At 46.3% G+C, this 13,740-nt stretch overlaps 2 protein-coding genes across 8 annotated transcripts in view; both read right to left on the bottom strand.

Moving 5' to 3' along the window:
• The window catches only part of shroom1 (shroom family member 1), a 30,920-nt gene extending 29,398 nt beyond the window's left edge, over nt 1-1,522 (bottom strand). The window contains exon 1 of the mRNA XM_030362223.1: nt 1,325-1,522. The gene's annotated coding sequence lies outside the window, so the exon portion shown is untranslated. The remainder of the gene's footprint in view (nt 1-1,324) is intronic.
• A 1,783-nt stretch (nt 1,523-3,305) lies between these two features.
• The window catches only part of aff4 (AF4/FMR2 family, member 4), a 33,806-nt gene continuing 23,371 nt past the window's right edge, over nt 3,306-13,740 (bottom strand). For 4 of the 7 annotated variants that reach the window (XM_030360492.1, XM_030360496.1, XM_030360495.1 and 1 more), the window contains 8 exons: nt 12,938-13,068; nt 11,723-11,786; nt 10,248-10,384; nt 9,578-9,649; nt 9,071-9,164; nt 8,853-8,896; nt 8,208-8,431; nt 3,306-7,308 (listed from right to left, as the gene is read on the bottom strand). In XM_030360492.1, coding sequence (XP_030216352.1) covers nt 7,181-7,308; nt 8,208-8,431; nt 8,853-8,896; nt 9,071-9,164; nt 9,578-9,649; nt 10,248-10,384; nt 11,723-11,786; nt 12,938-13,068 — 894 coding nt within the window. In that variant the 3' untranslated portion in view covers nt 3,306-7,180. The remainder of the gene's footprint in view (nt 7,309-8,207; nt 8,432-8,852; nt 8,897-9,070; nt 9,165-9,577; nt 9,650-10,247; nt 10,385-11,722; nt 11,787-12,937; nt 13,069-13,740) is intronic. The other 3 variants (XM_030360491.1, XM_030360494.1, XM_030360493.1) reach the window with 3 other exon arrangements.

The following is a 13,740-nucleotide window of genomic DNA, read 5'->3' as shown; positions in this document are numbered from 1 at the left end:
GACCGAGGCATAAACACAGACAAACACAGGAACACACAGACACACACACTCTAGTTCTGCAATATATCCAGACCATAACAAAATATGTGCCGCCCTTTCCACCCCTGACACAAATATGCGGGTGCTAGAGTGTGCAGGTGTATTAAAGTCTGATGCCTATTTGCATATATCCTTGTCGATTTGACGGCATGCAAAGCTGTGTGCCTATGCTGCGTGTGTTTGTGTGTGTGTGTGTGTGTGTGTGTGTGTGTGTGTGTGTGTGTGTGTGTGTGTGTGTGTGTGTGTGTGTGTGTGTGTGTGTGTGTGTGTGTGTGTGTTTGTCTTGGTGATATACTATTAAGATGTACCAAGACCACATGATCGTTGAGTAGTATGAATGCTATACTATGCTAAGGTGCAGTACAATGGTGCAGAGATGATTTTGTCTTGGTAGGAACTAAATCTCATTGCTGATTCAAATCTATTTTAATCCAAATACTAACAATATTCGTTATTCCCGAATTTGAGTTGCCAGTACTTTAACAAGTGGTACAGTGGATGAACAGTCGCTGTACTGGACCCAATGCAGCTATAGTCTATTTTCAGGTCAACCAGTCTTCTACCAATAGACCTCCAACACCAGTCCACCGATCTGCCTGTAAGCCCGTTGACACATCCGCCAGTCGAACAACAGTAGAGATATAGCCTAGCGTCTACCAGAGACCCCCTTATCCTCTTCTCCTGGTCAACCAGCAGGCACAAGGGGCCTGCTGCTGTGTGCTCCCTGGTCCATGAGTTATTCAGGTTCAATAACAGCACACCGCTACAAGTGTCTTATTTCTCCGCAAGCAACTGCTTCTGTAACGGTAGCCACTATTGTTCCTACTTTAAATAAAACATAGCAGGGTCATTAAAAAGAGACGCCGTACGATGCATTATTCAGCGGTCCACTTCCCTATCACTGTCATGGACAGGCTGCAGTCTATACAACTACCCACATTAAACGATCAGGTTTATAGTCATGAGGCTATATCTGCTATTACATGTATTAACAATATGGAAGACATAGTAGGTTGACTGTAGTGATAAATAAATACTAACCTATAGAAATATTACGTTTAAAACATCATAAAACCAAAGATTAATAATCTTCGTATTTGGAACGGCTGTTAAGCCTGTAAAAGCTTCCTTCTCTTTTACCAGCACTGGGAATAATAAATGAGTACTAAAGAACAAATTAAAAACAATATGATGTTTAGCTGCTGACATAGCCATCCAGGTAGTGTCGCTGAGCGAAAATACAGCGCGACACTGCACCTGTTGCGTCCCGCTCCCTGCAGCTCACCTGTGGATCACCTGAGTCCAGCATCACGGAACAGCCTCCGGGATCATCTCCTGGTCCTCAGGCTGCGATTCATCTCGGACCGATTCTGTTCCGAGCTTTTACTATACACAGCATGAGTTAAAGTGGATAGGGTGCCCGAACACAGGTAGGTTACAGCTCTGGGAAGCTGTCCCTCTGCGTTGGCTGCTGCTGCTTGGGCTTGACAGGCGGATGAGAGGAGAACAACCAATAGGACTGGAGGGCAACGGAAGGAGATCAACCAATAGGACTGCAGGGAGGCGGGGCATATCATTCAGGCGCTTACCAAAGAAGAGCGCAACAGGGTCTGCCCCTTTTCTAACAGATCCTGTTCCGAAAGTAAATTTCCCATTCATTTTCCCCGTTGACATGTCGTAAAATCGTTTGATGCAGAACTTAAATCCTGGAACCAAGCCAATCGTTCGTCAAAGTAGTCGTGACCATAAAACATGCACGAACGTGAACGAATTATAAAACTCATCCCATAAACCATTGCAAACTTGTTCCCGGCGTTGGCAACTAAAGCATTAAAGGCTATAATACGGTGACCATTTTCATTTAGATTCAATTTACATTTTAAGAATGTCTGTTTTTGAATTTAATAATAAAATGCGTAAAAGCTATTTATACTCCATATTTATTTAAGTTGAAAAAGTAGCCCAAAGTGAAATGAGTCTTCATTCGTAATTAATGCAAGAATTGTTACAATACAGGGACGTTGCTGAGGAATCGGCGGGTTGTAACAAGTAACAAGGCAAAGCAAAGCCAGACCAAACTACAGCAAGTAGTTAGGCCTCATTCACCTCCAAAGAAGTATGAGCACTGGTCCCAATTCCAGAGCAGGCCTGTCAGTCAGTCCCGGGACAGAGCACTGGTCCCACCTCCTGCAGGCCAAGCTGTCAGTCCCGGGACAGAGCACTGGTCCCGCCTCCTGCAGGCCAAGCTGTCAGTCCCGGGACAGAGCACTGGTCCCGCCTCCTGCAGGCCAAGCTGTCAATCCCGGGACAGAGCACTGGTCCAGCCTCCTGCAGGCCAAGCTGTCAGTCCCGGGACAGAGCACTGGTCCCGCCTCCATAGCAGGCCTACCTGTCAGTCCCAGGACAGAGCACTGGTCCCGCCTCCTGCAGGTCTACCTGTCAGTCCCAGGACAGAGCACTGGTCCCTCCTCCTGCAGGTCTACCTGTCAGTCCCGGGACAGAGCACTGGTCCCGCCTCCTGCAGGTCTACCTGTCAGTCCCGGGACAGCGTGGTTTGAGGCGAGCTAATCGGCCCTAAGAAGCTCAGCCATGCGGAGCATATAAACCTTAGCGCTCTGTTGTGGATCAAAACCCTGCAGGCACCCATGAAACAATGGGAACTATGTGCTCGTTCTGCATCCAGGCTTAGTCTTCTTAAAGGCATGCACCATTCCTTCAGAATACACGAGGGCAAGAGGTCAGCCATCTCTAAAGAAAACCTACAAATGTTGAAATATTGCTCCAGTGCAAACAGTGAGTATTAAATAGTGGAGGATCGCACACCTCACCACATGATGGCGCTCCTCTCCCGGGGCACCGGAGGAGGCCACCGACCGACGTCACCATCAGCAGATAGTACTTTACCTCAAGAGCGCCCGCTGTTAGAATGGTGAAGTGACCCTGGATTTCACACGGTCAACTCAGGCATCACACATAAAGGTGACCAGGAGATCCCAATTTGTTCAGTGTCCTTTTCAAAAACATCTCCAATGAAACTGGGTCTTATCGTGCAGTCTAGAATGTAGGGTTAGGTTTAGTAGGAGGAAGTTTGGCTTGATCATGCTTTTACATGATCAAAAGATTCCTAATAATTTGATCATGGTCAAGTCAAATGAGTCCAACGCATCACTCTGCTCAATGTAGGCTTACTCTCACTGATCAAAATGTGGTGTGCCATAGTTTTAGTCTTTTATTAAACGTGAAAAGTAGAATGAAGACAAAACGTCTTAAACATAACCATATATATTTTATTCTCAATACGGCAAAATACAAAGAATATTTAGGACAGACTCCCATTAGTAACAATTAATACTTACTTCACAAGAATGTTTTTAAATTACATAATCCAAGTTTGCAACCAAACTTAATGAGTACCATAGCTTGATCATATTGCATCCTTTAAATATACTATCTTCATTTCCCTCTCAAAACTAATCCAATTTATACCATGGTACTTTGTGTATGCTGCTAGTCTCACTTGAGACCACTTTTAGCAAAAAAGATTATAATACAACAGACTGTATAATCTCCTACAACTCTTAAGTTTAGAGAAATAGCTCCGTTTCAAAAAGACCTCAAATCAATTATTCCATAAGGACGCAGTGTAAAAAAACAAACACCAGGCTCACTCAGGAAGAAAACTGTTGGATTGACACTTAAAACCACCGCTGTCTCCAGGCATTCACACATCTCATGAGACTGAACAGCACACACTTTATGGATGTACATGTCCCGGTATCAAATACAGAGAGTGAGAAATATTAGAGTTTGGACTTGGGAGAGACGTGGGATTAAGTGGCGACTGATTGTTCGACAGACGGATCCAAGCGGAGAGACTTCTTAAATACACATTGAGAGACGGCGGTTCCCACTCAACAGCCAGAAAGGAAGAAATGTAAAGAAAAATACTCCCAGAAAGAGGAAAAAATGTGCATATTTCACAAATGTATTTACATCTTTAAATTTCAATAAAAATGCCAAACGGTAGTAGAAATTCACCCTTAAAGAAATGCTGTATTTACAATTTGTACATTTTTTTAAATAGAAACATGCAAGTGTTAACCTCTTTCTACTGGATGTAAAAAATAAAATAAAAAAAAGCCATACCCTGCAAAACTTCAAGTTAAAATTAATATTAATTACAATGAAATCTCATTAACAACCCCCTGTACATTTTATTAAAAAAAAAAAGAAACGATTTAAACGAAAAAAAGGGAAAATAATCAAAAGAGCAGATCAATAAATTAAAGGGGTTAGCGAGGCTGTCGCTGAAAGGTGTACGTTAAACTATTTCATAGTGTATGCAATGTTGGGTGGCGACCATTTACTTACAAAGTGTATCAGTGTATGAAGACATCGGTGTCGACAGGGGCTGGCAAAACCCAGAGGAGCTCCTACAGAAAAGTGGCCTCCAGTTTTAAAGTACAAAGCGGCCCACCGCAATGTGTCCCGTTAAAAAAGAAAACAGACCTATATATACACATATATATTAAACCAGTACACAAAACACCTGCAAAAGCTAAAGGCATTGGAGATTTGAGTTCAAAAGGCTTTCTGAGACAGGAAAAAAGAGAGGGGAAGAATCCCAAGCATAAAAATTAAATACGGAGAATAGAAAGGTCTTTTTTTCTTCTTGTACAAATCCTGCATAGATTCAAATAATACTTCCTCAGACTACAACGAGTACTGGAGGAATTAACAGCATCTCCCACTGCAAAAGGCCAGGGAGCCGATGGGGGGGGGGGGGGGGGGGTAGGAGAACCCAGGCCTGGTCCAAAAGACTTTGCAAGTAATGGTCGCCCGTGCGCGTCATTCTACCTCGTGGTGTTGAACGTTGATATCGCCAGACAACTCAGAGGAATTTAAAAAAAAATAGCAACAATTTACACAAGAAGCTACATTTTCCGGCATTTTTTCTCTTGGCATACGTTACCCATCTCCCCCCCCCCCCCCCGCCCCCCTACCCCATACAAAATATAAATCAAACCCTACTTGCAAAATCCATTGGATCTAAACCCGGCTCTAATGTTTCCAGCATGTGTTTTTCATAGGAAGTGAATCAGGAAAAAAAATAAACTGAGCCACGCTACTTGGAACCCAGAAATAAAAACGGAAATAAAGAAGGGGGGAAGTAAAAAGAAAAAAAAGATATATTCTCGAAGGTTTAAACAAACTCAACGTTACCTTCCTGCTCTGAAAGAACTACATCTACATCAGCTGCCCCCTGGTTCTGGTGACGATGAGCTCAATGTGGGAGAGATATGTAGCTGGGGTCGGGGCTCCATAGGAACATAGATCAATAGGCTGTGGGATGGTTCCTACAGCTCTTTGCAATACATATGACAAAGCAAAGAAGTGACCCGGAGCTTTTTATACACTTAAATAGTGAGAATTTCATATACAAATACTTATGAATTTAATTAACCCCTTATTCAACCCTGTTTTAAGCCTATGCATTTGAAAATGTGAAAGAAACAAAAAAAAAAAAAGCTTGGTAGATAATTAACATCTGTATCTGCCGGGACACCTCTTGCCCAGACTGTACAACCCTAGCATTCATTTCTCTGCTTGAACACTGCTTCACTCGACCACCACCACCTGTGCTGCTTTACAAAGCACGCCGCCTAGCTTCTCCATAAAAGGCCCTTTCCTATTTTAGCTTTCTACAGAACTAGTTTATGCTTAATGACTGTTAAAAACCACTGCATTGTAGGCGCGATGAGCTTGGGGTGCCATTACCAAAAAGAAAGAGGAAACCCTTGCCCAGCTTAGACGGCGAGAAGAACAAGGAGAAAATTGAAAAGTTACGATTAATGAAAGAATTCATAGCTATGGAATTGTTCCGATTTGGGCGGTGGGGGGCTGGGCGCATTGTTACAACTTCAGTGATGGGGAGGGGGAAATAAATAGTGTGTCGCACAACAGTGAATAAATCAAATTACAAATAGAAAGTGTCCCTCACCCAACATCCCCCCCAGCACAAATCACAAAACATTTTGATCAGTGGGATTTGGGAGACCTAATGCGTCAGCATCCGTGATGTCATTCAAGTGCACAAACTAGCCACTCCCCCTTCGTCCTGCATCCCCATTGGTTGGAGTTCATCTTAAAGTGTTCTATATGTATATATATCTATATATATATATCTCTCTCTATCATTTAAAAGCCTAGATCACAGGATATTAAAAACTGAATGATGCACACAGGCCTATCTTGTTAGGTAAGCCCAACACCATCTTAGCCGTCACCACGCCTCCAACTGCCATTTCATTTCGGCCATTTTGTTGATCATAAAAAGTGTTAATTCCCCATGATTGTTCCCCGGTCGTGTTTTCCTATTTCCTTTTAAAACAATGCTCAAACTCATTCATAACAACAACAAACTGCCATGTCTAAAAAGACCAGTGAAAAGAGCAGGAGGAAAATAACCTGTTAAATGCTTTCAGCCATCGTGGAAATTCACTCGTCTGTCTGTGTACCCACATACAAGGCACCGAAAAAGATAAAAACGAGACACACATTTCATTTTTAAAGCACCTTTGGTGTTCAAGGGAGGTACTTTGGTAAAACAAAACCAAAAAACAAAAGTCGGAAAGAAAAATGAAAAAAAAGACCCATTAAGCTAAAATGTGCTTGAAGCCAAGGAAACCAAACTCCACGTTAGTGTCTTCATCATTAATTCACCAGGAGCAGCGGACAGGAGCCTCTGCCGGCGGGGACAGAGCTCTGTGGAGGAGGTGCGCAGCATGGCAGCTTGGCTTTGTGTTCCTTCCTTCCTTCCTTTCCTTGTAGTTAAAAAAATGCCTCTTCCAGTTTGGTGCTCCTGACAAGAGTTGATGCTCAGTGTTTCGGGCAAGCTGGTGTAGAAGATGGACACAGTGTTGTGGGTTGGTGGGAGCACGTTTGAGTGTGTGTCTGTTTGGGTGTGTGTGTGTGTCATCGGAGAGGGGGGGGGGGGGGGGGGGGGGGTCAGGCGCACGGCCACAGGCGTCTCTGAAAGCGTTTGTACAGCGGCACGTTAAGTGCATGCTGTGCGTGCAGGTGTATGTATGCATGTGTGTGTGTGTGTGTGTGTGTGTGCAGGCTCGATGGAGAGTCCTTGCTAGGGGATGAGCTTAGCGTCCAGCCGCAGCCAGTGCAGGCCCTGGCGTGTGAAGCGCACCAGTTCAGTCATGCTGCTCGTGTTGAAGATGAGCGGACCCATCACCTTGTCCAGCTCCACGAAGAACTCTGGGAGAACGACCACAGGGAGAGAGAGAGAGACACCGAGTTTGTTGAGTTTAAAACAGCTCTCGCGCAAGTGTGGGGTCACAATCAGTGTCACTGGACTAGCACACTTTCACTAACGCAAGTACCCTCACCCCGATTCAGAATGCAACTCGGTGCAGGAGGAAAACAGTTTCAGCTATGAAGGATTGAAAACACTCCATCTGTTATGGATTATTTTGCCTGCCTCTGCGTGAGACCACTTCGATTTGACACAGTGCCCAGCTCATTTACGGCCATCAGGGCATCTCTTTCCCTGACAATTTCTTTGCAACGCTCAACTGATTAAGACGGCAAGTGCCGACGAACGCCTCGCTTCGTGTTATGGGATGTTGAGGCGCGTCACCCCTGAGGAGTGCCCTGAGGTGAGACCTGTGTGTACAGAGCGCCACGACTGTAGTTCAAAAGTTTTCATTGTCACTTGATTGCTTTAGCGCCCCCCTTTGGCCACCCGGGCTACGACTCTGGCCCATTTCAGAGACTCAATACCAAAAAAAAAAACTATCGGCTGATTATGGGCAAACCAGAGATAAGTGGCGTGGTAATAATAATTAATATTAATTTAGATTACAATAGGTCACAACTTTGGTGGTTGGCCCACTAATAAAACCAATAAATGGTAAATGGAACTGCATGTATGCAGCGCTTTTCTAATCAGTGGCCACTCAAAGCACTTTACAATTTTGCCTGACATTCGACCATTCCTTCACACACCGACGGCGGACTCAGCCACGCAGGGGCCACAGCCAGCACGTCGGGAGCTGTCGGGTTGAGTCGTCCTGCTCAGGGGGGAAACCTCGACGCTCTAGCCATCAGCCACATGCCGCCCCCATACCGATCCACGCGGCGGTGCCAGTGTTTACCTTTCTGCTCCTTGGCCAGCTGCTCCGCCTGGTCCCACACCTCGGTGGCGTACAGGAAGTTGGAGGTGACCTGCACGTAGCTGGCCGCCATCTGGTGGATGCGCTGGGGGATGGTGACGGAGGAGCTGCCGCTGCCGCCGCTGGCGCTGCTGGAGGAGTAGCTGGCGGCCGAGCCCGGGGACAGCTTGGGGGACACCGGGGAGGGCATGCTGGCCGCCTTACTGCTACACAATGCAACACACGCACGCACACACACACACACACACGCACACACACACACACACACACAGGCTATGGTCAGAGCACGGTGAGGGTGAAGGAATGCCACAGTGCTAAACACATCTTTCTTAACGTTTGTAATTTATTCTTCCCTTTCTCACTACAAAACAGTACGATATTCTGATAGCAGAACGAGTCAGAGACGCCTCAAGTCAGTAGGCAGTTGGTGGTGAGCCGTCAAACCCAGCACCTTCTGCTTGTGGATGAAACACTGTTCACATTACACCGTCCCGCACCCGGTTGTGTAACGTGATATACTTTGTGCTATGTTTTATGTCAGACTTTAACTGGCAGCCATTGGTTGAAATCTGTGTGGAGAAATCCAAAAAAAAAAGAAAAGAGTGGTGAGAGTAAAACTTTTCTTACTTTGCGATTCCTGGAGATGGAGCCTGAGTGATGCTCAGGGAATTCTGCAAGTAGAAAACAAATAGGATGCAAAAACATGTCACGCGAGTCCACCATTTGAGGCACACAAATGTGTCTTAAGCCAGGCAAATGAGCATTCAAATCCCCTTGGGGACTTCCTGTAAAAATGTACATCCACAAAACAGGGACAAAAGGGAGGAGAGGGCCTTTGAGGTTACCTTCAGATGCTCTGTGAGGGTTTTCGAGTATTTGAGTGCGCTTTCTTTCCTCAGCTTGAAGAGTCGCAGGTAAAGTAGGGACTGGCATCTCAGGCTGCATGGACACAGACCACACGTCATTTAACACTAACATTATCACATTCCCACAAAACAAAACACATCATGATAAGTCACGGCCTGAGAGAAGGGAAGGCTTCTCTACATCATAATACCAATAATAACAAATGTCATCACATAAATCCGTCACGGGATGGATAGATTAGATGGAATTACAATCATTTCAAACTGGTTATAGACTCGACAGAAAATTAGTTCCGGGTACATCGTCTCTCATTCAACTATTTGTTTATGCCTTCACATCAACGTAACATCTAGCCTCGGGTGACTTCCTACAAACAAAGGAGTGAGCCTGGGTTGAGGTAACGAGGGCCCATTTGTCTTTTTTGGGGCAGAACCGGTTCAGAAGGTATCCAGGCAGCAGCCGATGGGCGAGATGAGTCAACATACCACAGCACTGCCAGCCTCTTGTCTGCGGGCGTGGCGTCCGGGGCCATGTAGCTCTTGAGTTTCATGGTGTACCTGAGGAACACAGTCAACACGAGCCTGAGCTGCTAGTTTAAGCACCAGCTTTCCAACACAACACCGTTATCTCTTACTGCATGCTCATGTGACCCAGCTGCTAGGACAGCAGCCGGGCTCTCAGTGGACGTCGTTTGATATAGAAAGGTTTTAAAACTAGCAACCATTGAGAAATGGGCTTCAAAATAAATGATGGATAGGTTCGCTTAACATGGGTACATTAAACAACCCTCATTGAGCCAGATACTAGCATTAACGAACAATCAATCATTTTAATAAGTTATATTATGGTCTAGTAACAAATGACTAATGTGTTTATGTTAACTGAAGTATTCATTTATACATGATTTTAATCTCTAATTATACACCAACACTAACCGCTATGCTTATGCTATAAAATAATGCTTCTTACTGCATCAACTATTGTTAATTAATGGTTCATTAATGTACCGTTATTGCAGAGTGTTTCCAATAAATCACATGAATCACATGAGTATGCCGCAGTAGCGTACATCAGGACTCGGTGAATACAGAACCACAAACGGGACCCTAGCTGGTGGTGAGAGAGTGAGGGAGTGTGTGTTTGCTCGGTACTCACTTGATGAGTTCCACCGTCTCGGCGTACATGGGGAAGGGGGACTTGGCCTCCTGGACGCTGCGCTCCAGGGCATTGCCGCACTCGATGAAGGACACCACCGCGTCCAGGTAGTAGACCGCCTTCTCAAAGCGGTCCAGCTGCAGAGAGAGAGACAGACACACACACACACACACACGATAAGCTGACAAGTAAAGCACTGTGGTCGTAGACCTTTGACGGCAACACAAGCACCGTTTCACTCTTAACGTGGGGCTCCTTCGTGGGGCCGCTCGCAGCGGTGTCCATTACAGTTCAACCAACCGGTGAAGAGGGTTTGTGTGCAGGTTGGACGCTCGGGCGTCTCTGAGAGCGCTGGCTCGGCGGCCCATCAAAGGCCTGCGTGCGTGCGCGTTGGTAAGCGAGTAGGGCCCCGGTCTGGATAACACAACACTCTTTTTGTCTGTGCGTCCGCCTCACGGCCACGTTACCAAACATACGCACTGTGTGCTTGGAGCCGGGTTCAAAAGGATAAGGCGAGCGTCAGGAGGGAGGAGGCGGGGCCTCAGGGGGGGGTATCTGATTAGTGTCCCCAGGGGTAAATAATTGATACCAGACTTGATACAGAGACTGCCCTTTGCAATAAGCTGGGGTGGGCCTGCTAACATGGGGATTTTTCAAGGGGGGGATCTCCACGGCATTCTCAAATACAAGGGAAACTATGAAACGAGTGGAAGTGGTATATAATACACCCACGGTGGGTGACTTTAGGAGGCCTTTAAGAATCACAGAAAGAGGAAGTCAACTATTTGGTTTTGTTTTCATCTGCAAGAATGTATTGGGAATGGGAACCTCTTTTTGCGGTATTCACTCTATAAAAAACAACTATACATGACCTTATAAAAACATTGAAGGGGGTTTCCAGGTATTGCCTTTTAACAAAATCAAAGCCAATTAAAAAAAACCTACGTCAGTAGACTGGGTACCCCCAGCCCATTCTGCCGGCGATTTGAAATCGCCCTGCGAAGAGCAATACATTACTTCCTGCTTCCGATACGTTTTTGCGGGAGCCAATCACCAATCTGGCTTTTCCCCCTGGCGTGCTATTGGCCTGTTTAAAACAATGACGACAGGGATTCGACAGCAAGCAGCCAATTACGTACAGATTTGTTTAAACTAGGCCCGTTGATCAAGCCTCTTATGCTGAACAAAATGACAGCAGCTTCCCCAGACCAACGTGCACTCTACGATGGAGCTTGGTCTGGCCGTAGCCAGGCTACTGTGTCTGGACAAACCATTACGGCCATCCGTATTGTATTTCTGTGATTGATTTAGTTTCATACCAGCACCAGCATTCTCACAATCTCATTGACTCAATCTGTGCCCATCAACTATCACAGACGCAAACGGTACAGCCTAAAAGAGGCGTGGCCCTGGCTACTTTGCATAACCATCGGGGCCATTCTCTGGATTCCACTGCTACCCTCCTCGGGCCTTACCAGCGCGTCCGCATTGTGTTTGAGTTTCTTGGCTTCCTGCAGGTAGTAGTCGGCCGAATGGACCCTGAAACACACAGAGAATCAGGTTCAGTTCAGTGGAACGGCGGGGTTAGCCAAGAGGGCATTGGGAAGAGTTCCCCCCCCCCCCCCCCCCCCCCCCGTTTCATCATTGCGGCGGAACTTCAACCGTCTCCCCATGCCATGAATCACCATTTGAATCGCCCCATCGAAACCTCCCCGTGACACCAGAGAACCCATGACATTTGCTTTCAGTGAGGACTTCCCCGTGCTTTCTCTTTTTTTTAAGGAAATGTGCACAGTCCCAACAACACCGCTGGGAAGGGGTGCGTTTGTGTGTCGGTCTCTGGGTCTATGCTTGCTTGCGTGTGTGCGTGTGTCAGACGCACAAAGAGATTTTTTGCTAGGTCCAAGTAAAGTCCCAAGTCTCATTTCCATATATATTGTTAATGTTTTTACTTTAATGTTGTTCCTTCTATTGAAGTGATGTTTTCTACTATACTCATTGTGTGCCAACTCTATAAGTCTTCTTCTTGGTTGATATATGTGGTGATATGAGTTATTGTAAATGTTTTGAATGGGAATTAACTGGGTTGTGTGTGATTCTAAGAAAAGCCCAGACAGCATGTCAATACAGAGCATTAGAGAGTTTAGTTAGGGCCAGTTAAACGTCGAGACACGTCTAGATGTAAAGGAAGACTATAGAAGAATGTGTAATCAATGAAACAGGACAAGAAATAAGTGGGATTACTGTTTTATGGAATCAGTCAGAAAAACACACAAACCAGTTAGGCAAACTGGATAATACCAAACACTGTTTGGATAACAATACAATGGTTTGGATTTGAACGTGCAGGTCCTTACACGCGTATCAGAAGCATAATGGTTCCGGGTGATGATGAGGGAGGATGGCATTCATCCCCCCAGTAACTTCCTTAAGGTTAACTTAAATCCCCATCTCGTCTCACTCTATGTGTATGTGTATGTGTATGTGTATGTGTGTGTGTGTGTGTGTGTGTGTGTGTGTGTGTGTGTGTGTGTGTGTGTGCGCGTGCGTGTTGCAGACACACTAAAGCATCAAACGGTAGCCTCCTTAATCCGTGCAGCAGCTGCTTGTGACCTGCTGAAGCAGTGCCTGGGGGGGGGAGGGTGGAGAAGGGGAGGGGGGGCATCAGTGGCGGCAGAGGCTCCTCTTACCTGTCCTCAAACAGCAGCTTGGACCTCTGGGACTCGGAGCCGTCGGTGGAGAGCGGCTGCACGGCCAGCAGGTTGTCACAGCCCTTGGACGGTTTGTCCTGGAGAGAGAGGTAGGGATGGGGGGGGTGGGTCTGAAGAGCGTATTTTCTGTGTCAACTGGGAGGCGATACGGGATGAAAGAGTAAAAGCATCGGCTCGCGGGGGCTTGGAGGTGAGAGAGAGCAGAGCTACTCTGTGGGTATTTCAGCAACACCGACCGCGGGCCTCTCCCTCCCTATCACAGCCGTCGGTACGGACACACAAACAGCCCCCGATCGCCCTGCCCTCCCCACTATTCCCGCCCCGCACGTAAGCTACAGGATAATGGTGCAGAATACTTGCCTGGACACATTACAATCCAGGCCGCCCCTGGATCATGTTTATAGCCTCTGGCAAGGGGCCACGAGGTCACGCTGCCCTCCTATGCTATACAATATGCCTTTCCGCCCTCATGGGGGATCAACGCACCAGTTCATGATAATAAAACGGTGTTTAAACCCTGCGGTACCTCTGGAGCCGCACTTTGTACTACTCTTAGGTTGTGGCCAATGTGCTCCACAAATCTGTTTTTGAACAACGATACATCACTTCAAATCCAAATGGATCTTCTCATCGTACCTCTTACACAGGCCCACTCTGTGGTTTTATTAGGGTGCTCTCTTCCTCCCTCTCCCAGGTAGAAACTATAAAGTCGTTACACTTCAACCCAACCAGCCCATGTTCAGCCTGCAGTCATTCAGCACCCTCCTGACCCATCAGTCCCC

The sequence above is a fragment of the Gadus morhua genome, chromosome 7 (genome assembly GCF_902167405.1).
Source record: "Gadus morhua chromosome 7, gadMor3.0, whole genome shotgun sequence".
Lineage (NCBI taxonomy): Eukaryota > Metazoa > Chordata > Actinopteri > Gadiformes > Gadidae > Gadus > Gadus morhua.
The sequence above is the reverse complement of the archived record's forward strand: the minus strand, read 5'-3'. Positions and strand labels throughout refer to the sequence as shown.